Genomic DNA, 26,889 nt, shown 5'->3' on the forward strand with positions numbered 1-26,889 from the left:
TAGCAACAAATTTGGTTCTCCAAACCAAACCGTAAACAGTTTTTTTCCCCCCTTCAAACACTCTAGAAACACAGGGGATTGAACTTTGTTTTGGTTGTCTGCAAAGAGCCTAGGACTAGGAGGACCAGCTTTTAATCCGTACATAAAGTTTATGACTTGAAAGCTTCATTCTCTATTATATACCAAGATAAATGTTTAGAGCAGGTTATAAGGTGAATCTCAATTCAATATAAATATGAAATATCCAATCATGTTCGATGGCCAAAAAACAAAGAACTAAACCAACTGGTTTAATGGCAACCACATTCCATCACCTAAAACGAAACCGAAGTAGGACTTGCCCCCTTATAGATAAAACCATAAATTGTTATAAAACTCATAAACATTCCTAATAGAAATATTTTACTGTACAATTTTCATGAGAAAAACATACATAAATGACAAACCATCTGCTAAAAAATTTTGATTACAAGAAAGGAGTGTTCTAATTTCTAAGAACTTACTGTAACTGTACTCCGACAGGTAGGCAAAATGATTACTTATCAATACAAATAACTAAATAAAGAACGCTTGTAACTTAAGCTCAAACGGGAACTATTGGTTGTTTTTAACACCAAAAGCAATAAAATTAACACCAATATCATCAGTAAGAGACCACTGACCGGTCAAAGGGTCAAACGCAAAGCCAGCCATCTCTTCAACCTACATAGATGAAGCCAAATAACCAAGCAACAAGAGTTATAATGGGTATTCTGAATGTGGATTATTTGAGCAAAACTTGAATGCTTTGCTTACGGAGATAGATGCACGTTGCAGTATCATTACTAGTTCTTCAGGAGTTAGAAAACTCGACCATTGATGTGTACCCTTGGGAAGCTGTCAAATCACGGCATACAAAAAGTCACATTTTGTAGCAACAATAAAAGTAACTAGACAGTTATGATCATATGCAGTATTGAAGTTGAATGAATGAACTTTTCGCAACAAAAAAACAGTTATGATCATACCCAATGTAGGATGTACTCTGCAGCAATAATGGCAGTTGCATACGCTCTCATAGAACGGTTAATTGTTGAGATGACAGTAGCTCCATTAGACGCAGTTAGTGCTGACAAAGATTTGCAAAATTCAGCAGGTTCTGCTACATGTTCAATTACCTAAAAATAGTGAAAATAATTTCAATAATTTGAAGGAAATTAGCTCAAAAAATTCATAGAACTACAAATTACTGCACTCAAAGGTGACCCAGATACAATTAATTATTTTTGATATATGTATGCATGTCTATCTAATGTTTAACTTTGAAAGTTTGAACTAAAGGACATGATATATATGGACTAATAGTCTAATACCATCATACCTCCAATGCTAGAACAGCATCAAACTCCTCCTTCTCCTCAACCAAATTTTCTGCTCACGTTGTTTTAGTACAAGCGTCATAAAACTGAATTAATATTATAGGTATTGCAAGAATAAAATTAACAGAATTTGTTGCATTCCCCGAAAGGACATACGACTTAAATGAGTAGATATAGAAAGTTCAAGGAATGAGACATTATAAAAGGGCTGAAGTTAAATAAAGTATGGGAGGTACCAGCAGTTGTGCAACGATATTCAATTGAGGAAGCTACTGGATCCAATTCCTAAAAAGATTATAAAATTGTGGTGCTACATCTCATTATGTACCCAATATGATAATTAACAAGAATAAGTTTCCTTCGTCCCAACAAAATGGCAATATTTTCTTTTTGGTATGTTCCAAATTGTATGTAGAAATACCTTATATAGTTGAGTTTAAATCAATATACTATTTTGCCAATTAGTACATCGGATTACTGATAAAATTGAATTTTGGTAGACAAGTTCTCGAATTTTGTCATATGAGGGTATTATATATACTTCGCTAGTGGTTGCATTGTCTTGGGACATAAGGAGTGACTTTTTATCAGAAACAACTTTTTAACTACTCATACTGCATGAAGACGTGCAATCTTGATGTTCTTATCCACAGCATCAATTCCCGTCACTGAAGCTCCCATGCGTGCCAAAGGCTGACCAAAGTCAATTAAAATCAGAGAAAAGGATGTTATGTGGTTGCCTTTTAGCACCTTAGATTGATCACATGTTTACAGTGCATATGTGGGAACATGGTACTGATTGCCGTCAAAGAAAATCATGTTTCGATGTGTGTGTGAGACACATTTGGAGATACAGGGCTGAGCTTATATATGTGTCTGTGTGTCTATATACAAGTAACTATAGAGGCAAAAAGCAAGACACTGGTAAGACATGAATAGATCAAAAGACGATGCTTCGAATATGATATGTATACCTCAGATAAGATACCTCCTCCACAACCAACATCTATAAATTTTAGTCCTTCAAATGGTCTTGCAGAAAATGGATCCTTGCTGAAAACATAACAATGTAAATAGATAAGAGCTATGTTTTATTAAATCTAAGAGCTACATTCATGTGCAAACAGATTATAAAGATACACTGGCGACTTTAACCAATAAGCAAAGGACGATTGAATTCTTTAATGGATGATAACCTTCATCCATCTATAGAAGAACAAAACATAATGACAAAGTTGCACCTCAATAAACCTAAGAGAAATGAGCTCCTAATTTGTGTAATTGTGTGTAAAAATGTTCGTTGCAGTTTCATATTCCAAGAAAAGACGGCTCACAATAGCTAATTCTTGAATGATAAAAATAGCTTATACAGTAACAAATCCCTATTACCTGCTTGAAAAAAAAGGCTATTAGTGCATGCATCTCTTTTCTTATAAGTACCTATAGCTTGCTCTTTATTCTAGAATATTTTCTCTATGTGGTAATGAAGTCATCAACACATAATGGACTCTGAATACCCAGACTTTTATGATGCAACACAAATACTCCATAAGAAGCAAACTACAAACAAAAAATATGAAGAAAACAGAGGATAAAAAAAAAAAAAAAACAATACCCAAAATGTCTGCAAAGAGTCGACCGAATAAAAGCTAGTCTTGTAGGATTCATGACATGCAACGGCTTGAAGGGTCCTTCTGCATCCCACCTTGTATGCAAACAATATCTTTAGTCAGTAATCAAACCAAACTGCAACAAAAACAAAAAAAACTACAAAGCCTATTTCAAAAGCATAAATTACTACTTCAATCACTTAAAACAATATATTAGCAAATGAAGTCGATTAAATAATGGTTGAATAACATATAAACAAAACAATATTTCAATGCTAATGAGTTTACCAACTATCAGCTATAGCCGCAAATTTAGCTAGTTCGGCTTGATTCAACGAAGAAGTAGACGCCGAAGCTGCAGGCTGAGGAGTGCTCACATAAGACCTATTCCAAACATGAGGCTGGACAGCTGCAATAACTGCAGGTCTAAAGCCGCTCCTTCTCGATAAATTCCGTAAATTATACAAACTCCTAGAAAACATCCTGCTAGACATACCCTTCAAGTATCTTGTATACAAACTGCAATGTCAGCATTTTATCAAACACTTGGTGTGCATAATAACCCGATACCACAATTATATACTTTTATAATAAAAAAAGCATTCAATGTAGGCTAATGTAAATGGGCAACTAAAAAAGATTATGGGTTTTCGATTTTATTAGTTTAGGTAACATATTTGATTAATTTTAATTTTGATTTTATATATAAGTTTTAGTAGGATTTTATATTATGCTATGAAAACATATGAAAGCATAAAAATTAGAGATTTGTTTTACCTGATTTTGATGGAGAAACAATCTTTGTGGTATGATATTTGAAGGTAATGAATCAAATTCTGAACTTTAAAAGATTTAAGAAATCAAAGCTGCTGAGCGTTTTATGTGATGATGTGTATAAGTGCTCCTTCTTTCGTTTTTATTTTTCTTTATTTCAACTTTCAAAGGTCTTTTTTTTTTCTTTTTTGTTCACGTCTAATTAGAAGGTTAGATATCTAAGTTGGGTAAAAAACTACTCACATAGGCAAACATTTATTCAAAATATTAAAATAAATGTTTGCCTAATTTTCACCCAAGTTAGATGCATAACAACTCCATACTCACTTTTCTTTTTTTACAATTAACTATAAAATTTATATGTTGTGTTAAATCTATCAAAAATAGGGATATTAATAACACTTTTTTTTATATTTAAATTTGGTCTTTATTAGTTATTAGCCTCAATATCATCTAGTAGTGATCAATGATAATTCGATCAATGAATATCCATCTGATCCGATTACTTATTAGTGAAGATGGATGACGTTAAGTGGATGAATATATGAATATAAAATGTTTAATCGAGTAGATATGCATGAAAATTTTATTTATATTATTATTACATATATAAATGTAAATGTCTTTAACATATTTTAATTTTTTGTTAAATGTATGTATGATTTGAAACTTATAAGGTAGCATATTTCTTGATGTTGCAACCAAAAAAATATGCAAGCGGAATTAAGCTAGTAGTAATATCTCAATACTTTTGTAACTTTATTTAATAAACTTTTGAATTGCAAAAGGTATGGAACATATTATGTTTTTTGGTTGCACAATATAAGAAACTAATGACTTTTAATTGTATTATATAGAAAAAAACATGATTATAGAAAGTTGAAACAACGAATTTATTGATGACAATGTGTTTACTACACATTTCAAGTAGTTGTTTGTTACAAAATATTTTAAAGCCATGCAATGGATATTCATTTATCTATTTCATCATATGGATTATTACAAAATAAATGGATATAAATATAGATATGACAACATCTGTTTAGGTATGATCCATTGTCATTCTTAGTTGGGAGTGAAACCCATTCTTAGTTGGGAGTGAAACCTTACCGTTACTTAAGGTATAAAAATTGTTTTAGGTCTCATCTAAGGTAGAAAAAGATTTCTATTTATAAGAAGTGATAATCGATTCAGTAACTTTTGTTAATTGATTATTAATAAAGTAATTATTATCAAAGATACATTGGATTTAAAAATAAAATACATTCAATATCGCATAATTTAAAAGTTTATATTATAAATTGATATAGTTTAAATAACTTGATGATTCATAACGTATAATTTGGAAGATGAAGGACATATGTTACCACGGCATGTCAATCTAACAATTGGAATCCATGACTTATAGATAAAACCCATAGTCTACATCTAATCTAACTTGATATATGTATATATGTATTTTATGTTCTATAGATTAACTATAAAGTATACAAATACCACATCCATAACTAATGGCCACAATGGCACAATCCATGATATGTCACACTTACAAACAAAAATACACTCAAAACTCAAAAGTCATTCTTCTCCAAATACATGGCGAGACTAGGAAAAAAAATTCACTCAACTAGCTATACAATACAATAATTAAACTAGTCTCATAATATAATAAATAAAATAAATAAAATGTTATCACCCCCATATCAAATCCCCCATTGTTGTTTCAAGTTACACACTACTCCTTTCAAGATTCAAACTTTATCACATCATCATCATCAATCCAACATAAAAACAATCCCCAAATCCCATTACACAACAGGAATCTTTTACACCATAGATAAACATCATTACCCACATCATCATCATCAAAACCATCAAAATAGAAATAATGACGATGATTACAATGAAGATGATTATGATCAATCCAACTTCCGAAATCGGTTCTGTGACTATTCTCCTATCTATTTGAACGATACCCAGAAGGAAAAACCTCAAATTGTTACAGATAAAAGTAAAGAATCTCGTTGGGGCATTTTATCAAACATGTGGTGGGCAGACTTGAAAGCAGCTGTTGGGCAAAGGATTAATGTTGAAGGGCTTCTTTTTTCGGTTTCGGTTATTACTAAGAACAGAAATTGGGTTATTCCTCATGTTTCTGTGCCTGATATTCGGTATATTGATTGGGCTGCTTTGAAAAAGAAAGGATTTGAAGGTGTTGTGTTTGATAAAGATAATACATTGACTGTTCCTTATTCGTTGGCATTGTGGGGCCCGATTTCGGAGTCTGTGGAGTCTTGTAAGTCGGTTTTCGGGAACAATATTGCTGTTTTTAGTAACTCTGCTGGTAATGTGTTTTTTTGAGAATTTTTAAGGATTGATGATATTGTGTTGTTTGTTTGCAATTATGAATGATGATGTGGTTTTTTTTATTGTGATCAGGACTTCAGGAGTATGACCCTGATGGCAGGAAAGCTAGAGCAGTTGAATTTGTTATCGGTATTCGCGTAATCAGACATCGTAAGTCACTTTTTTGATTTATTTGTCACAAAGTTTACATTTTTTAGGTTAGTTTTCATAATTTGATCAAGAAGTTGCTATTGAAAATCGAGTTAGAACTATGTACATTAAGAAGTATTCAGGAGAAGACCGTAAGTTTATGCTAAGAACTTTATAGGTTTCAAAATGACTACCTATTCTTAGAATTCCTAAATAAAAATGGTTGATTTTTTGGCAACCCCAACCGGACCACGACAGACTGCCCCTATAATCAGGTGAAAGGCAAATTAAGCTAACCTAGCAGTGCATTGCGATGGTGGCCCAACCAACTGATCCAACGTTCCTTTTTTTTGTTTTGTTGGGGATTGAATCCAAGATACTTTGCAAATACTTTCATCTCTGGAACCAACTAGGCTACATGCTAATAACTAGTGACGTACAAACCGTTCCAATTTTGATGGAGATAAACAACTTTTTTAGCCTCCATATTGATGAATTAGTATTGGTATTAACCTATTAGATTTTTAGTATATGTATATGTCAATCGCATGACGAGATAAATGACTTTGCTGAAACATGTGCAAGGTTTCTTATACTGATGACCACACTATTGACACCTCCTAATTTGGTTGTTTTGTCATCTTATCAGCTCTTCAGTCAAAATCTACATCACATCGCATGGGCTATTTTGCCTTTCACGACATACTTTCACATGTTCCAGCCTACTCCTTGTTGTTAGGATTATTTCCCTACCTTCTTCTACTTAGTATCCCCTGTGCATCTAATCAGATAAAACCTCATGGAACTTCCAGTGGAAATGGCTGTTGAATATACTAGTAGATGATGGCTGTTATCTGCTAGCACTGCAGGCTTTTTAAGTACACTTAACCCAAAAGGATGGAGAAAGTGGATAAGTAACATACTTTCAATGTGTTAACATATCCTGGGTGACTTTATGATTCCTCCCCTATAGCCATTACCAGTTAGGAGCCTTTTATACAGTTTAAGTAACATTAGGAGCTCTTAGGGATAACGTGTAGGGGGATTGGTCAATTAAAAGTTTAGAACTTTGGCCTTTAGGAGTTTAAAAATAGGTTAAATGGAAATATGGAATTGATTAAAATCAATTCTTCAACTTGAGGGGTGTACAAAATACAACTGTAATCAGGTGATCGGGTTATCAAGAATATCTATGAGTAATATTTTATGTTTTCTTGAATTCTATACCTTTAGTGTAATAACAAGACAGATTATGTAAGCTCTAATCTCTTCCAGTACAAGAATCATAGTTATAGTATATTCACTTACTGAAGAAAAAAGTTATTATTATTTTTATGTATATTCAAAGTTAATTTTCTTGTTGGGAAATTATACTATATAATATGTAATATTGTTTTTGCATTTAATTGCGGAATGCTTGATCCAACTAACACTTGTCACAGATGTTATCCCACTTATATTCATAACTTATATATTGCATTGCCTTTGTGCTTTGTCTACTCTAGAGGTGAAGAAGCCAGCTGGATCAGCTGAAGAAATCGAAAGACACTTTGGATGTGATTCGTCAAAACTCATAATGGTATAAATCATTTTTATAAAAGAAGGTTTAATACATTGGATATAAATAAAACAATACTACTTTTTCAGGTTGGTGATCGTCCCTTCACAGACATCGTTTATGGAAATAGAAATGGTTTTCTTACTATATTGACTAAGCCTCTGAGTCTTGCAGAGGAGCCTTTCATTGTTAGGCAGGTTTGTTTTTCTGTTTCCATCCTGAGCAATTCTAAATTGAAATTTTTTGGTATTTTGATGCTACATTTGGACTACCATTAGAGAGTTCTATAGATTCAAATAATGTCGTAATGAACTATTTACAGGTTAGGAGAATTGAGCTGGCTCTTGTGAACCGGTGGTTGAGGAAGGGGTTAAAACCTGCCAATCAGAGGCTTTCTTCAGATCCTTCGGATTGTGTGAAAGAGCTACCACCCTTGTAAGGAATGTAGTAGTAAACGAGGAACTCAATGATCTTATGTAGTTATGTGGCACAAGCCTATGATTAATTTTTGTTATTTTATAACCGAAACAAAATGTTGTGTGGGGTGGCTAACTTAATGCCATTGTAGGAAGTTCAGCTAAAGAAGTTTGTATTTGAACTAGAGTAGAGGCAATAGAGTTATACTGTTATAGGATGGGCGGGTGGAGTGCTGGAAAACTGAGCTGACCCAGAACATACAACGTCAGCCTTGGTCCTCCATTCTCTGTTTTTACAACTCACGTTTTGGTTTTGTAATGTATTCAATTTCTCAACTGATTAAAAAGGTTCCCTAAACTTAATAGTGCGAAAGGAATCATTTTAGATCATGAACCCAGAGAAACCAACAATCATGAATGAGCAAAAATTTCAACACAAGCACATGTGAGTGGTGGTGACCCATTTCTGTAATAGGAAGGGCACCATGCGAATATGAAAACCAAGTGTAGACATGGGTTTGAGGACATAATCATTAGACAGCTCTGGCTGGGACCCGAGTTTCAGGAGTCCATTCCAAAGATCAAGTCAGATTGCATTAGAAAGAAAAATTTACTCTTTTCAGAAAGCATGTGGCATAGATGAAAATTTTATAACTTACAGTTTTACCAAAGGCTTCTGTGCCTACTAGGCTAGATAGAGATCCGTTTTGTTTTACCAACGATACATCAAGAATTGAAAAAGTTGAAACTCATCTAGGCCCAGATAGAACAGAAGGCAACAATGGTGTAAAATCTTTTTCATGTTCAACTGCAGTTTTCTGCAGTCTTGGATCTGTGAAGTTGTAATCCAAATTAGATTCAACTGCCAACATCCCATCTAATACCTTAATCACTGTCGACATTGAAGGCCTTTTCGTATAATCTGTTTGTAAACACCATGAAGCCACTTTCATCATCTCCACGACTTCTGCATCGTGTGTTTGCATATCTTCACTGTACTTGTCAACTATATCTAACAAAGCTTTCTGTTCCCAACTTTTTTGGAAGACGCCAAGTAGGTGCCAACTTTCCTCGGGCTGAGATCTGTCAAAATTCTTCCTCCCACACAAGATCTCCAAGAGAACGATCCCAAAGCTGTACACATCCACTTTTTCAGTGATAATCGAGCTTAACCATTCTGGAGCCAGATAGCCAGGCGTTCCCCTCATTGTAGTCATCACCTCAGTTTCATTTCTATCAATGAGCTTAGATAACCCAAAATCAGAAACTTTGGCATTGAAATCGTTGTCTAGGAGTATGTTTTGAGGTTTAATATCAAGGTGGATAATTTTTTGTCTACAATCTTCATGGAGATATGCTAAACCTTTGGCTATATCATGGATGATTTTTTTTCTGCATTTCCAGTCAAGGACATGCTCTCGATCTGTATGGTAGATCCATCGATCTAATGATCCATTACTCATGAAATCATAAACGAGAAATCGTTCTGATTTCCATGCACAGAATCCTCTAAGTCTAACTAGATTCACATGATGAATACTTCCAATGGATTCAACCTCAGCTAAGAAGGATTTGTTAACTTTCCCAAGACCCTCAAGACATTTTACTGCAATTTTCGAGCCATCTTCAAGAGTCCCTTCAAAAACTGATCCAAATCCTCCTTGGCCAAGCTTTTTGCTGAAATTGTCGGTTGCGGTTCTCAGTTCTGCATAGGAAAACCGAGTGGGCATTCCTGGCACTTCATCTATATACTCTTCCTCCATTTTAGCGTTCCACCTTCGTTTGCGAATTATAAATATGATAAAACCAACAATCACAAGCAAAAGCAAAAAACTTCCAGCGATGGAAGTTAAAACTATTGTTGTACCCCGACTTTTTCTCCGTGGTATTTGGGGGGTAGAAGAAGTAGGCGATCTTACATTTTGGACCTTTACAAAAGCTGAAGCATTGAAATGAATTATATTTGGATCAACATTCCTCATTGTAAAGAGGTCAGAAGGTAAATAACAATCCCCATTTGAAGAATTGAAACCATACCGAAACAGAGCTGCTTTACACGAGCAGTTGTTGAGACATGCTTGTTTGCAAGTCTCCATATTCACCTTCTCCATGTCTTTGAAGGTGAAGTCTGTGAAGTACTTTACATTCTCAAGTTCGATAAAAACTTGATCTTGTGTAGCATTACATGTGAGAGGAGTACGTTCAGAACAACCAAGATTGGGCTGCCGATCATTCAATGCTCTGAAATAGTCTATCCGGGGAGAGCTTGATACAGGACAGCTACATTGCTGATTATCAGAGCAAACACCATTACGTCCACAAGCCAGAGGATAATCACAATCTTCAAGAGAATGGCTAAATACATCAGCCACCTCTGTCCACCCTACTTGCCACTCGAACACCTTCAAATGCCCATCCGGCATCAGTTTCATAAACTGAGCCGATGATGCTTGAGGTATGGAAATCTCACCATCAGGATCACTAGGCTCGGCAGAATGAATGAATAAAGACAAACTCCCATTTAAAAACCTTACATAACCCTTTTCTATACTAGCATTTTTGTCAGAAACCAAGTTACTATAATAAACTTGAGGCGGGTTTGATTCAACATAAGCATACAAACCTGATTTTTCAACTACTTGAAGAAAAATCAAATCTTTTTGAGTCGTCCAATTTGTAGACGAAACACTGGGTATCAGCTGCTTCCCTTGAAACAGTCTTTGACCCGGTACCAAACTATCTGTTGGGTAATCAAAAGATTGCCAAACCACAGAGCGGTTAACATCAAACAACACTAGATTTCCAGCATCAGTTAAGTTCATACCAACAACAGATTTCCCAGTAGTATTGGCAGTCCAAACAGCTCGTCCATCGACATCCTGCAGGACTAAATCTCCAGCTGAAGTGAGACTCACTGTTGCTCCAACCCGAATTGGAAGATCTCGGTTTGCTGACCAAACGACTTGAGGGTAACCACTAGCTGGTAGAACAATATTTCCCCCACTATTGGTTTGAACAATGAAGACTGCAAAAAGGTAGTTAGTGCAGTCTCCATTGCAATAGAAACCACATGCATATCTAGGCCCGAACGTTCCTCTAAGGAGAATGGCTCGGACCGTTGACCCATCAGTGAAGTTAACTGAGTGAGGTGCAGATATGTTGTTAGTCCATATGGTGGAAAGATTTGCAGTTGGATAATCGAAGGGCTGAGCAGTGGCCAAGTAATAATTTAAGATGATAAATAAGAAAAAACAATAAAAAGTGATCCATGGTTTCAGTTTCATCATCACTAATGAGCACAAAAGAGTGTATGAATTGAAAATGCTCCAAGATTTAAATATAAGATCTACAACTACTATATAATCAGTCTTATTAAAATAAGACAGTTGAAATTTCTATGTTATTTTAATAAAGAATACTGTGTCCTGAGCCTGTCATATTCATCTTCATTTTCAAACAAGGCCACTATACACATTTATTGTCCATACCCTCTTTAACAAACTTTAAAAATACAGGAAAAGTTGTTAAAACGTTGACCAAGTGAACAACCATGTGCAACCAAGTGACCAACCTCACATAATAGACCTTGTAGAATAACAAACCTTTTAATTTTCATGTTAAGTTTCTCGACTTTATAAATTTTGATTAATTAACTTCTAATACATTAAGACTTTATTAGTTAAGAAATTCAAAAACTAAACTTTTACATAATATATTCCCTTTTGTAGAATTGTAGACCATTTGGAAACTCATCTACAACCTTACTCATCCTGATATTGTAAAATCTGACTATTTAGGGTGCGTTTAGTTCAAGAAAACTCCCTTATTTTCCATTTTTATTTTCTAAGAAAACATGGAAAACAGGAAACGCGTTCAAATTATAATATTTTAGAAAAGTTTTCCTAGAAAATGAAAATTCCCTTTTCCAACTTTTGTACTAAAATTAGAAAACTGTTTTTTTCAGTTTTTGTTTTCACTTTTCTATTTTTCAAACCTTTTATAAACCTAAAATTAGAAAACAAGTGAATTTGAACATGTTTTCTAGTTTTCTAAAATGGAAAAATGAAAACTCCATCTTTTATTTTGAACGCGTTTTCAAAATTTTCAAGGGTTTTTTAGAAATGAAAAACTTTTTCATTTTCTAGAAAACTAGAAATGGAAAACTTAAAAACATTTTCTCCAACTAAACGCGCCATTAATATTTCTTTTTCGTAGTCAATTGAAAACCTACATAAACAGTTTGTCAAACAAGCAGTCTTGCTTTTCGGAACTTGGTGGTTCTGATTTGAAACTGCTGGTTTTGGCTTTGATACAGAACTTCCACTAGCCTTGATATACACTTTAGAGTAGCTTTTATATTGAACTTGCCGATTTTCACTAACTTAATAGCTTAAGTATACAACCCATTTGACCCACCAACTCAATTAATACCCACAAGCCCGTTTCACCAGTTTACGCTTTAACTAATCGGATTAAATGGAATGTATCAGGGTTACACATGTTTTAGTGTATCAAGGTTTGGAATTGAACTATCCAACCTGTTTAACAAAACAGGCGATGTTCAAGTTGGACTAAATGAACTTGTCAACCAAACCTGATATGTGACCCCTAATTTTCAGCTGAACCATCTTCTAGTAAATTAACTTGACCCTAGGAGCAAATATGTAAATCTGATTTGATTGCCATAAAATAAGATATGCCTTTCCAAAACTTTCCTTTGATGGATGAGGAGATAAAATACTGGTCTGTAACTTTATGGCATTTAGATTGTCGCTTCCGTTCAATGAGTTTTAAACCATGACAGAATTCAACTTTAAATCTGCATATGATATTTACACAGTATAGGATTAACTAATAACCACAATAAGATTTACAATACATAGAGAATATCTGAAAAACTCGACTTTAGGTATTGACTGCATATATGAGTTGCTTATACGTGCAGAAAGCCACTTGTAGTTTCAGAAGGGGAAACAAACATATAAACTTATCTAGCAAATAGGGTGTAAGGATATTTAGGGGAAACAGAAACTACATATCAAGTTTAACAAAAAAGGGGCTTATACAGATTTACCTGTCTATTAAAGCCTTTAAGGTAGTACAAGACTTGGCTGCTAGAGTGCTAGGAAGGCTGCAACTACGGTCAGCATAAACTTGCACAGAAAGATGTAAGTCAATCAAGTAAAAGCTTAAAACAGAGAAAGATATTACAGAAAGTCATGCATATGAACAGTGAAAGTAATTCAGTTGAACACAAATTCATCCCTTTTCTTATAATTTCAGTGTACATATGAATAGATTATCTCATATGAGATTCAAAAACTTTTATTCCTATCAAACAACAAAGACAAAAATCACCATTCACTTTACGTAACTCACTCAAAAGCTACTTAAGCTTACATAATTGATTATCTCATATGAGATTCAAACGAGTTAAATATTTGCTCGGATTGCAAGCTCGTCATTTCATGATACGCAAATGCAAGATTCAGTTTCTCCTGAATGTAACTGACCAAAAGCTTATTAGGCAAACTAATCTTCCTTTCATTCATTGCTTCTTTCCAAGGTATCACCCGCCCATCGTTAATCAAATAGCCCTCTTTGTTTACAAAGCCCTTCTTTTTAAACATATCAAACAATTCTACAGAAATCTCCATGTCAAGTCCTGGAACTCTATCAGCAAGAAAATTCGGCGATAAGGGCAACTCCATATCAAACAATTTAACAGAAATCTCCATGTCAACATTCACATCGATTATCCTTTTCCTACTTTTATCTTTCGGCATGTGAACAAAAAGCGTGGGTTAAATTTTCCATTTTAAGTGTACTATTTTGACTTTAAAAGTTTTTTTCTTTAAATTTTGATCGTAATTATCTTTTGTTGTGTTATATAAATATATAAATGGATTCGATGTACTTTTCAATATATGATATAAGTTTTATCAATTATTATAAAGTACATATAAATATATTTGCGGTCAAAATTAAAAGAAAAAAATTTTAAAAATCAAATTAGAACACCTAAAATGGGACGGAGGGAGTAGTATTGTGATTCAACAACATTTTTTTTCAACTACAATTTTTGTTATCAGATTTTCACTTAAGTTCTCAATTTTAACAAGTTATGATTTTAATTGTTTTTATTACTTATTGATTTAAATTAAACCCTAAATATTACACCGCATTTTTTTTTATTTTATTACTTTGGCTTTGTGAGTTTAGAGGTGTTTTAAATCTACTTTAAAAAGGTATATCCTAAATCAACCTTTTGAAAACTGCATTTTATCTATAAAAAACGTAAATAATCAGTTTTTCAGTGAAACATTCTTGCATTATGTAATAATGATAATGGCATACGAATGTAACCACCTATGACAAAATCTTTATGTAATGTAGTGACCTACTCGGGAGGTATGTGATGTAAGATCCTTCATTTTTCGGGTTATGTGATGTATCGTGTTACATGTTGTAAAGGTTACCGGTCACCACACTACATTACATAACCATTTTGTCATAGATGGTTACATTCGTATGTCATTATCCCATAGATTTAATTTATAATATATATGTATAATGTATATATGTATAATGTAAAGGTTACCGCTCACCACACTCGTTGACCCGCATTGACTTGTACATGTGATGGCAACCGCCTTCGTGCATGAAATATTTTTGAAAGTCACCACATGCAATATTAAAAAGCAATAAAACTTTTCGAAACAATTGGCATTCAAAAAAGATACTATCGATCACCACGCAACACAGTAAAAACCTATATAGATTAGTAAAAAGTTCAGTTTGGTTGCTAGAACAATTAAGAATGAATATTTTACAATAATTTTTAGGACAATTTTCTTTTTGTGCTTGTGATCGGAAAAAATGGTGTCACCGGAAAGTGTCACCGGAAAAATGGTATTATGGTGGTGGTGACTTCATTTCTAACTCATTGGTGACAAGATACAAGGATGGTGTTGTCTGAAAATTCATCGGAGATGATGACCGGAGTGTAAATTTGCCAGATACATTACATAACCATTTTTTCTTAGGTTGTTACACTCGTATGCCATTATCCTTTAAACTATTACAAATTACCTGTTACAACTTGCAATACCCGGTAACATACATCACATAGCCCAAAAAAACATAAGTGCATACATCACCTAGCCACCCAAATAGGTCATTACATTACATAACTATTTTGTCATAGGTGGTTACATTCGTATGTCATTATCCTATGTAATAATTAAATGAGATAAACTTATATGTTTCCACCTCTCTATCACATTGATTTTAATTATATTGTTAAGCGTTAAAATATATTTTGAAAATTATGAGACAAGAAACATGTAAATACATACGGCTTAAAAAATCACTACAAAATACAACTATCCATTATTCGAGTAAAAGTTTATTGTTTATTCTTCGTTACCAAAGTTAATGAGTTCTTGCCGGACAACTCTTTTTTTTTTTGGCCAAAAGCGTCCCTTGGGCATTGTGCCGGGTAGCATGAGGGCAGAATGGGGCGATGTCGGGCAAACCGATGCCTTGCTCTGTATAGTCGTTGGTTATGGATATAAATGGAGATGCCAAGTCTCATTATAACCTTAACTTGAGATAACAATCCTTCTCTCAAAATTGTGATATAGTGTTCCACTCTCAGGCCAAAGGGGAGTCGGCGTGGTGTAAAGTGAAGATTAGGGGGCGTTCTATGCCTCATTCCTCCCCTCTAAGAACAGAAGAAAAGACACGATTCTATTTTTTTTGTTTTTTTAGAGAAGAGAATGGTTTCTTCTCTCTTTAAGTCCAATTGAATGAAGAGGACATTCTGATACTGCAAATAAAGAAAGCCTTACCGCGGAGTCCTAGGCGTATTAAAAGGCTTCATTGATCCTCGCATGCTAAGCTTGAAAAGTAACATCCTATTTTGTACTATACTGCAACTATCTAGTTAAGGAAATATTTGGTGTTGTTCAGGTGTGCACAAACCAACATTTGACATTCAAACAAAAAACCAGAATAATATGCATATCCTTTGCCAACATATATTTTACATTTAGAGCCAACAAAATATTTTTTAATCTACACTTAAGCATACAACAAAAGTATGCATAAAAATGAACATAGCTACTTAATTACCTTGGCCATGAAAGAATAGAAGGCATTAGCTGTGTCAGCTCTTTCTCTTGTGCAATTGCTGTTTTCTGCATTCTCAGATCTGTGAAGTTGTAATCCAAATTTGATTCAACACTCATTCCATCTTCTAACACCTTAACAACCGTCGACATTGAAGGCCTTCTCGTAGAATCGGTTTGTAAACACCACGCAACTACTTTCATCATCTCCACCACCTCTGCACCATTTGCTTGCATATTTTCACTATACTTGTCAACTAAATCTAACAACGTTCCTTGTTCCCAGCTTTTTTGAAAGGCGGCTAGTAAGTGCCAACTTTCTTCTGGTAGAGATCTATCAAAAATCTTCCTCCCACATAAGATCTCCAAGACAACGATCCCAAAGCTATATACGTCCACCTTTTCGGTTATAATTGAGCTGCTCCAACATTCTGGAGCAATATACCCTGGGGTTCCTTTTATAGTAGTCATCACTTGCGTTTTATTTTTGTCGACAAGCTTAGATAACCCAAAATCAGATACCTTGGCATTAAAGTTTTCGTCTAGTAGTATGTTTTGAGGCTTAATATCAAGGTGGATAATTTGTTGCCTACACTCGTCATGGAGATATGCTAATCCTTTAGCAATATGAAGAATAATGTTGTTTCTGCATTCCCATTCCAGTACATGCCCCTGCAGATCTCCATGGTAGATCCAACGATCTAATGACCCGTTACTCATGAAGTCATACACGAGAAGTCGTCGTGATTTCCAAGCAGAGAACCCTCTAAGCCTCACTAAATTCACATGGTGAATGCTGCCAATCGATTCAACCTCTGCGAGGAAAGATTTGTCGACCTGCCCATGACCCTCAAGACATTTAACTGCAATTTTGGAGCCATCTTCCAGGATCCCTTCGAAAACTGTTCCGAATCCTCCTTCACCAAGCTTTTTACAAAAATTCTGAGTGGCAGCTTTCAACTCGCCATAGGAAAACCGAGTGGGCAATCCCCGTACTTGATCAAAATACTCTTCTTCTTCTTCTTCTTCCGTTTCAGTATGTTGTCTTTTCTTGTGGACAATAAACATAACGAAACCTACCACCACAATAAGAGGAATTCCAATGGCAGGAACTAAGACTTTTGCAGCTTGGTTTTTTATCTTTGGTGACACAAAAGGAGCTGGGGACGTAGACAAAGGACGTGTTGTTGCATTTTGGACTTTTATAAAAACTTTGTAATTTTTATAACTATTATATGGATGAGTGGCCATTGTAAATAGGTCAGAAGGTAGATAACATTTGCCACTTGAATTGCTGTCATCAAAATACTGAAATAGAGCTGCTTTGCACGAGCAATTTTTCAAACATGCTTGTTTGCATGTCTCCACACTCACATTCTTCAAGTTGGCGGTAAATGTGAAGTAGACGCTGTTATCGACTGCAATAAAATCTTGATCTTGGGTTGCATTACACTTGAGAGGAGTAATTTCAGAGCAACCGAGGTTGGGTTCTCGATTGTTTACTGCTCGGAAATATTCTATCTCAGCAGGGTTTGATACGGGACAAACACATTGTGGGTTAACATTATTCAAGCAAAGGGCATTTCTCCCACAAGCCAAAGGATAACCACATTCTCCAAATAAACGAACGTCTGTAAGTAGATCATCAACCTGTTTCCAATTGCCGTTGTAAAAGTTCCATTCAAACACTCTTAAATGCCCATCTGGCATGAGTTTCATATACTTAGTGGATGATGATTGAGTTATGGAAAGCATACCATCAGGATAACTTGGCTCGACAGAATTAATGAATAAAGACAAACTATCATTCAAAAACCTTACATAACTTTTATTTCCTTTATTTGTTTTTGTTACAAATGCACTAAAATAGGCTTGAGGTGGTTTTGATTCAACATAAGCAAACAAACCTTCATCGGTGACTTGAAAGGAACACATATCTTTCTGATCACTTGTCCAATTTGTTGATGATGTAAGTTTTTGCCCTTGATACAGCTTTTGGCCAGGTAACAAACAGTCGGCCGGGTGATCAAAAGATTGCCAAACCACTTGGTGATTCACATCGTACAGCACCAGGTTTCCAGCATCAGTTAAGTTCATGCCAATCACGGATTTACCAGCCGTGTTGGTGGTCCAAACCGTTGTTCCATCCGCATCACGTAGCACCAGTTCTCCTGCGGCTGTGAAATCCAGTGTCGCGTTGTTCTGGACCGGATGGTCTCGGTTGGCTGACCAAACTAAGGGAGGAGATACCAATGTACTCTGTTCATAAACTTTACTAACAATGAAGATGGAAAAGAGGTTCTTAGAGTTACAGTATCCATTTTCCCCTAATTGACAGAAGAAGCTAAGTGCGAATTGAGTTACCTTGGTTTCTGTAACGAGGATGGGGTTGTAAATTCCAGTTACAACCTGATTTGAGTCATATATGTACCGGGAATCTGCATTATAATTGATGATCCATGAGGTGGACAGATTTGCAGTAGAAGGATATGATGTTAGCCCAGCAATGGGGGTGATGAGTGGGTAGAAAACAGATAAAATGATGAGAAAATTAATCCTTGAGTAAGAGGATGCAGTCCTCATAACGTACGTACACAGCACTAGTACGCACTTTTACAACCAAATGAATTGATCGATATATCAAAGAATAACTATGGAGATCGAATTGAAGATATATGCATATATACTAAAGATATAATTAACAGGATTATGTAAAGTCAAGTCAATAACGCACTTAACTTCCTTCTCATTTCCTACACAATCACAAATTAAATGGTCCTAAGATCTCGTAATCCTAGCTATATGTTTTCATCATTAATTATTATATTAATTACCAAGTTGGTGTGGAGTCTTCGTCTTCCACTAAATGGCCCTGCCGTCTAAACCTTGCAGGTGGAAAATTGATTTAATATGTATATGACTCTCAAACTTTAACTTTCAACATTCGTTTCATCAAAAAAGTTATCAGTGCATTGTATAGAGATGGATATAGGCTGATGATGATTTTCCACAACTGGAATTCTAATGTAAAATAATTGAAATGGATGGTTTAGATTTTAGAAAGTGAAGAAAGTATATATGTCGATTTCAAACTTAAACAACAAATAATATAATATAATCATGTAGGTGTGGGTTATTTATAGTACAAACATTTAAAAAAGTACAAAAAATACATGTGTAAATTAACTTACGCATGCTTGTTCCTTCCATCTCCGACCACCACCACCACCATCATCATCATCTCCGACCACCACCTTGATATTCTGGCGACAACGACCATCTCCGGCGAAACTTACACATGTGTAAGTACAACTTACACATGTGTAAGTTAACTTACCGGCGAGAATCAGGTTTATTTTCGGGTAGATACGGTACGGGCCAGAGGCCCTCGTCCGTCTTTTTAAGCTGACCGTCAAGGGACGCATATGAGAATCATATGGATTTGATGGGTGGTGATCCAAGTGATGTGACGGTTTGCTACGGTATGGGCAAAGCCCTTGATGCCGGCGTCATGGTTGGGGTGGTCGGAGATGATGGTTGCTGGTGGTGGTTGTCTCGCGAAGGAAAAAACCTAGAAATTTTAAACCCTAAAATGCTAAAAAAGTTGTATTTACACATGTGTAAATTACTTACACATGTGTAAGTCTCGCCGGAGATGGTCGCCATTACTGGAGGATCATGGTGGTGGTCGGAGATGATCATGGTGGTGGTGTTGGTGGTCGGAGATGAAAGGAAGAAGGAAGAAGAAGAAGAAAATACCTTGTATTTTTTGTATTTTTTCAAACCATTATACTAAAAATAACTTTCCTCTAATCATGTATATTCATCTTCGGTTCTAAATTTTTCACAACAAAACGATACCTTTTTGGCTTTTGATACGGTTCTAAACTTTTGACGATAAAACAATACCTTTTTAGCTTTTGACCATAAAAAGCACTTTTGACAAATTATATCTTGGTGTTTGTTTAAGCTTTTATAGCTTATGATTATTGGTTTATATAAGACAATTTTAAAAAGCCATTCCAAAACAAAGCAAAATATATAAGGTAATCGAAACACTAAATAAGAGCTTAGAAAGAACGGTGTGAGGCGGAGTGGTGCCCAACATCGGCTTATTCCGCCTCCACGCCGCCACCAACACCGGGCCCCCGGGCGGATAGGGGCTTGGACAGAATCCACAGGACATGCGGAATGGAGTGGTAGTCGAGAAAAAGTAGCCGTTGGCAACAACCTTTTTGACCAATTTCAAACTCTTTTTTTAGTAACCACACTATATATACATATACATTTAACATTAATTAACAATAAATTCTTTTTCACTTTATATATACATACATGAAGAGTGTAACTAACTAACCATCTTTGGTAACAACTCCCTAACTAACCCTGACTACTATAAAACTACATAGTATTACAATCACACTAAAGGACTTGTGATGCCACAAATATTTGATGCTAATTTATACCATTAGTTTGTCACCTAGGTGGAATCTGTACACCTAGGAAGCAAATCAAGACTCTACAGGACCGAGTTTTGGTAGGTTTCAAGTTTTTCCAAGCCAGGTTTATCTTCATAATTTTTGATCATTCAACTTCATATATTAAGCATTAATAAATCAAAAAACTTTGGGAGCAGTAGCTGGCTTTTGATACATATATATAATGTAACTAAGTAAATCACCAAGTGTATATGAATCGAAAGATTGATATATATGTATATAATAAGCTTATATATACTTACCTATGTGTTGAGGAAATGTGGTTTCTGAACAGGAGATCGAGATGATGGGATCATAGGGATTCTGTTGAGAAGTGGTCCTAAATCTTCAATCTTAGCTTCAGCTTCAAAAATCACTGATTATATATTGAAGGATCAAATGTATTTTCTCTTAAGATAGTGGGTCAAAGATGTGTGGGTTATAAGTTTATTACACCCGTTTAGCTTGGATCTTCTACAACGGTCATATCATAAGCCCTATAACTACTGCATGATAGCAGAAGAACAGGACCTCTTTCCTAACCAGAAATTTCTTCATTCATTTGTATTCAAGAAAAAACTGATCACAATGTAGATCGTTTATGTATCTCGTGTTCACAATGTGATTGACTATCTTCGCATAACCTATTTATCTATTGATATAACTAGTTATTTATGTGTTGCTTGAGGTTGAAACCCTCTTAATGTGTTTATACTAGTTGTAGATCATTGTTGTCTCTTTTATTTTTACAGATTGTGGGGAAGTGAATGCGGGTGGGTTGATTAAGGTTGGATTTGTATATTCATTTGTTGGATCCAAAGCAAAACGACTCAATTTATCATGATGGTTTAAACTTTAAAATCGTAAAAAGATTATTATTTTGATTTAACTACATTTTTTGTTATCAGATTTTCACTTAAATTCTCAATTTTAACAAGTTAACATTTTAATTGTTTTTATTACTTATTGATTTTAATTAAACTTTGTAGCACGGTATCTGCGCGATGCGGCGGTAGTCGTGACGACGACGGTGTGATGATTGGACGACGGTTGGTGACGGAACGACGTTGAGTTGTGTATATAATTGATGTAAAGGGTTAATGAACATATTTTAAAACATAAATGATTGATAGTGTAATTTAATCTTTAATGTTAAGAAGGTAGTGTATGTAAAAATATTTTTAGGGGTGCCAAGTGAAAATATTACATATTTTCAACATTACAAAAAATAAAAAAGGATATTCTTTTTATAATATAGTATAGAAGTATAGATAGTTTACAATGGTGTTTTTTTTTTTAAATTATTGCTTTGGATTTGTGAGGTTAGAGGTGTTTCAAAGATTTAAAAATTATATTAAAAAAAGATACATCCTATATCAACCTTTTCAAAAATTTTCTAACAAACCTAAATAATTAGTTTTTCAGTGAAACATTATTTCATTTCTTAGATTATGTAATAATTATATAAGATAGACTTACATGTTTCTACCTCCCTATCATATTGATTCAATTAAATTATCAAATGTTAAGGTTTTTTTTTTTAAATTGTGGGGATGAGAAACTGATCGACGTCGAAGTACCGATCAAAAATAAACCTAAATACCTTATACTAGATAGGGTAAGTGGATATCGTTCCCACGAGTAGCGTCTGTGGTTCTAGTCAAGTTGTCACAATTTGGGTTGGTTTGAGAATACTAAAAAAACTAATTTTGCTTAACTGAAATGACAATGAAAATTAATTAACTAAACTTATACTAATTAAACTAGGCAATAACAAAAATAAAGTTGTAGACAGTAATAAAAAGACGCATCCCTCCTGGCTCCTGGATAATTGAATAACTAGTTCAACAAACCCTGTGAATTATTTGTTCCAAATCACATAGACATAATTTGTTAAGTTGAAATGAACTATTTTGGGCACAACCTGTAACAACCCTCAATCTCAAATTATGACTACTTACTTATATTTATCTAGGTTTCGATCCCTAGAGGTTCATTAAGAGAAATTGCCTCCTAGATATTCAAGCATAGTGATAATTGCCCCCTAGTGCAGTGAAATGCCTTAGAAATGCCCTAAATAATAACTATAATCATTCAATACGATCTCAAACTATAAATTAGTTCTAATCAAACTTGGTGAAATGTCAATGAACCAAAAATTTTATTTCAAGAAGTTGAGTTACATAAATAATTGTACAAGACTCACAAGTTGTGATAACAACCAAAAATCTCTATAAATGTCCAACAATTCAAACACCAAGTAAATTCAAGTATATTTGAACACATAACTATAATGACCATCTTAAAAATATATTTATAGAACTATGATGTACATAAAAGTGCTTAAATAATAATAACTATATATATATCTAATGTAAATACACATTTATAAATAATGAGATAAGTAATAAAATTAAAACACAAAAAAAAACTATATATATTTACATACATCTATATATATATACACACCGTATACACACATATATGTACATAAACCATGTCTTAGAAACACTACATAACTAGTAAATATTTATACAAGAACATATGCATACACTTATATCCTTGCAAGAACTAATATATGCACCCAATACAAATACATACATAGACATACACATATATGCATATTGGCATGAGTGTAAGACTTTTATATAATTGTTCCTTACAAAATTTGTAATTTTTCTTGCAAAAATTCAGCCATGTGCACTCCACCAATCACAATTTAACTAGCCACATGATACCCTTAAACTCCCAAGGTTAACTTAACATACCATCACACCCCACACTTCACACATCCCTTTTTATTTTACACACACAAACCAATATTTTCTCTCTCATTTCTCTCAAATTTTCTGCACTTCCTCCTCTTTTCTTCCTCTCCATTTTGGCTCAAATAATCAACAAAAAGACAAGGAAAAATCATATTAAACTTTAATAATAAAAAGGGTTTTTGAAAGGCTTAAACAAGGGTTGATTCAAGTAAGATTTAAGGGTTATTTCAAGCTTGGAATAAGGGTTGTTTAGAGCTTATAGGGCCACGAAATTTCTGCCCAAAATCACCTTCAAATCCGAGTTCATCAAGGGTATAAATCTTCATCTCTTTGTTTAATCTATCTTGTTTTTGTTTATACTAAAAGATCTTTATCAAAAATTAAGTTTTTCTTTGATTTTCTTCTTCAAAATACACTTAATGAGGGCATGTTGATAGAATCTTTCCTTTCATGCCATTGCATGTCAAGATCTAGAGAAAAGATTCAAGGATTCAACTCATATAAGACCCAAAAGTGATGGTTCATGAGAAAGCTTTCAAACTAGTTGATAGACCTATATAAAAATCGATTTGTGATGATATAAATGGAACATATATTCTGTGATTTTCATAAATAAACTTATTTTTATGTTGTATGAAAGATTTGCCAAGAGATTTGTTCATAAAATGGTTAGATGGTCACATGCAATCACATTTTTGGATGATATTTGCAAGAACTAAGTTTATTGATTTTGTTGGGTAAAAGTTCAAGTATGAATGATATGTGTTGATCTTGAAATTAGTTGAAATCTGTATATTTGATGTTGAGGAACACAAAATAAAGTAATAATCTTGTTAGTGGTAATTTAGAGGCTAAAACAAGCAACAAACACTATTGGTGAGTTGATATAATCAAGAAGAATTCTGACAGAAATAATCTTTTCACTTGGGACGAATAAACTGAGCATTTCCAGACATTTTCAAACAAAACTTTCAAAATAAAAGTTGTAGATAAATGAGTTAAGATTAACCTCCAACCGGAATTACTCAAAAATACTGAACAGAACGAAAGATATGATTTTTCTACTGAAACTGGTCAAACTGTTATTTTGTCTGAATATTTTGTAAACTTTAACAATTTTTATCTCCTAATCCATAAGGTTCCAGGAGGTCATACTTGGTGGAAATTAAATTCAATGTGTCTTGAAGTTAAAATAAAATCATGGGATTTTTCTAACAATCAGAACATCAAGAACTTTTATAAAACTTCTGATGTCGCAAGCAGTGCCCATTCGGGACAGTTTGTGTTTGGGTAATTTTTACGGACACCAAACATCATCTAAAAATTCACCAAAAATTCACAAAAATACTAGATACATATAAGTCACTGTGTAAAAATCATGAAGGTCCAAATAATTCGTCTTGACCCCAACATAGTAGCTAACATTTCTTAAAAATAAAGTATAAAACAGAAAATTTGTAAGTAATCTTATAAATGGCATAATGGGCTATGTAATAAACTAAGAACCATAATGGGCTAACCCGGCCCAAATAATGAACCCATAAGGAACACAAATCAGTAGGCCCACTTGGCCCAATAAGCCTTATAGCCCAATAACCACTATGACCCATTATGTACCTAACCCAAATAAGGTAAAGCCCAATAACTAATGTAAGCCCAAAACATTTAAAAGCCCATGACAGCTAAGGCCCAATTGATAATGGCCCATAACATTTAAACGAATTTCATGAGATAAGTGTAATCAAAATAAAACAAATATAATTTAGTGAGATTGACATAAGTAATTATGTTAACCAAGCTCTATATTGATATCACAAATGTTAATTCACGCTAAAATCGATTACACAACAAATGATGAATAAGAATAACACAACTTAATATGACATTTCTATATGATAACCTAATATATCAAGTAAAACCACAAATGAAGCCAAGGTGCCAAAAATCTAACAACTTATAACTACATATGTAATGAAAGTAACCTTTTACACCATCAATCTCTACAACCAAAATGATGCGAGTGTTACCAATATACTTGGACCCCACAATTGATAGCAACATAATGAAAATGGCATTTCTAAGTGATGGCTTAAGATAGGAACTTATGTATATTAGTCCCATCGTAGGGATAGTCTTGGCTTGAAATATGATGGAGGAACATAATGGATATATGGTCAAGGAAGCTATAGATGGGAAGTACCCATTTTGGATAGATGAGTATAATATGCGGCATATCAAGGTGAGTCATAGCCCCCTTTCAAACTCTTTTATGTGTTTTACTTTCGGGGTGAAAAGCATGATAAATGAAACTACTTTCTATATATGCAATGTTTCTTGAAAGAGGGTTTGTTATATGAAATGATTTTTGATGTATGAGTATGAAATAAAATTGTTTCGTATGTCCATGATAATAAAGGATTTATGTGATGAGCTTGAGTTCTGTCAAACCGCGGCGTTCGGTACACTACTATTTACTCCGAAAGTGGAGGCCTGTAGTTAGTTAGTTGCGCAACTAGGTTTCGTCCGCCCACCCAAAGCGTACCGTTGGAAGGTTGGTTGCCTTCGTGACAACCTCCACTTCTAGTCTGGCCCCCGGGTGTTCTAACTACCTTAAGATAATCGAGCGTCTCCATGGCACGACCCATTATCAATATTGTAATTATTATTACGGCACTTGATTGACAGCTTGTGCTATGAATTGAATTATTGGACTGTAATCGGACTTGAATAAAATGGTAGTAGTAGTGGCTCAAGCATTTACTCATCAAAATTATGTAAATTATGCCTTTGTGGCTAAATGAAATTTGATATTGAATTATGCCCTTGTGGCTAAGTGAAAGGGATATTAATACTGTTGATAATTGGAAATTGTTTGGACATACGGATTGGGTATCGTCCCTCATGTGATATCTTGAAAGACGTTGAAATTGGTGATATTGAAATAATTTTGGTAACCGAATGATTTTGGTGTGATATACGATTAATCAATTTATATACTTTTTCTCTCATGATGATTTGACAAATGAGAACCTGAAAGTTTACTATAGATTCTCCAAGTCTTGATATGACATTATGGTATTTGGAAACTTGATAACATGATATGAAAACTTTGTCGATCATATGGTTTGGATATTTCGAAATGTAATAGTAATCAGTTTTTCTAAGTATTAAAACGGTGATGTACAAGATTTATATAAAAACCTATGCACTCACCAACTACGTTTTCGTAGTTGACACTTTTTCTTCATGCTTTTCAGGAAATAAGCTTAAGCATTGAGGATTTATATGCTTCATGAATA

General features: G+C 34.1%; 5 protein-coding genes across 5 annotated transcripts; 1 reads left to right on the forward strand and 4 right to left on the reverse strand.

The window, feature by feature from the left end:
- Positions 1 to 413: 413 nt before the first annotated feature.
- LOC122584743 (ubiquinone biosynthesis O-methyltransferase, mitochondrial) lies at positions 414 to 3,873 on the reverse strand. The gene is made up of 10 exons (XM_043756797.1): positions 3,746 to 3,873; positions 3,257 to 3,487; positions 2,974 to 3,063; positions 2,333 to 2,411; positions 1,974 to 2,051; positions 1,595 to 1,643; positions 1,361 to 1,410; positions 1,008 to 1,157; positions 796 to 876; positions 414 to 702 (listed from the first exon to the last, which is right to left on the reverse strand). The coding sequence occupies exons 2-10, from the start codon at positions 3,460 to 3,462 to the stop codon at positions 595 to 597; spliced, it is 891 nt and encodes a 296-aa protein (XP_043612732.1). The 5' UTR covers positions 3,463 to 3,487; positions 3,746 to 3,873; the 3' UTR covers positions 414 to 594.
- Positions 3,874 to 5,366: 1,493 nt separating this feature from the next.
- LOC122609006 (phosphatidylglycerophosphate phosphatase 1, chloroplastic/mitochondrial) lies at positions 5,367 to 8,570 on the forward strand. The gene is made up of 5 exons (XM_043782070.1): positions 5,367 to 6,086; positions 6,182 to 6,259; positions 7,744 to 7,817; positions 7,886 to 7,993; positions 8,119 to 8,570. The coding sequence occupies exons 1-5, from the start codon at positions 5,429 to 5,431 to the stop codon at positions 8,233 to 8,235; spliced, it is 1,035 nt and encodes a 344-aa protein (XP_043638005.1). The 5' UTR covers positions 5,367 to 5,428; the 3' UTR covers positions 8,236 to 8,570.
- Positions 8,571 to 8,828: 258 nt separating this feature from the next.
- Positions 8,829 to 11,559, reverse strand: LOC122584676 (G-type lectin S-receptor-like serine/threonine-protein kinase SD2-5). Its single transcript, XM_043756722.1, has one exon. The coding sequence runs from the start codon at positions 11,497 to 11,499 to the stop codon at positions 8,962 to 8,964; it is 2,538 nt and encodes an 845-aa protein (XP_043612657.1). The 5' UTR covers positions 11,500 to 11,559; the 3' UTR covers positions 8,829 to 8,961.
- A 2,061-nt stretch (positions 11,560 to 13,620) lies between these two features.
- Positions 13,621 to 13,998, reverse strand: LOC122591251. The gene has a single exon (XM_043763489.1). The coding sequence runs from the start codon at positions 13,996 to 13,998 to the stop codon at positions 13,621 to 13,623; it is 378 nt and encodes a 125-aa protein (XP_043619424.1).
- A 2,245-nt stretch (positions 13,999 to 16,243) lies between these two features.
- LOC122591260 (G-type lectin S-receptor-like serine/threonine-protein kinase SD2-5) lies at positions 16,244 to 21,334 on the reverse strand. The gene is made up of 3 exons (XM_043763500.1): positions 21,330 to 21,334; positions 21,086 to 21,162; positions 16,244 to 18,782 (listed from the first exon to the last, which is right to left on the reverse strand). The coding sequence occupies exons 1-3, from the start codon at positions 21,332 to 21,334 to the stop codon at positions 16,345 to 16,347; spliced, it is 2,520 nt and encodes an 839-aa protein (XP_043619435.1). The 3' UTR covers positions 16,244 to 16,344.
- Between the last annotated feature and the right edge of the window lie 5,555 nt (positions 21,335 to 26,889).

The sequence above is a fragment of the Erigeron canadensis genome, chromosome 1, assembly GCF_010389155.1.
Source record: "Erigeron canadensis isolate Cc75 chromosome 1, C_canadensis_v1, whole genome shotgun sequence".
Classification (NCBI taxonomy): domain Eukaryota; kingdom Viridiplantae; phylum Streptophyta; class Magnoliopsida; order Asterales; family Asteraceae; genus Erigeron; species Erigeron canadensis.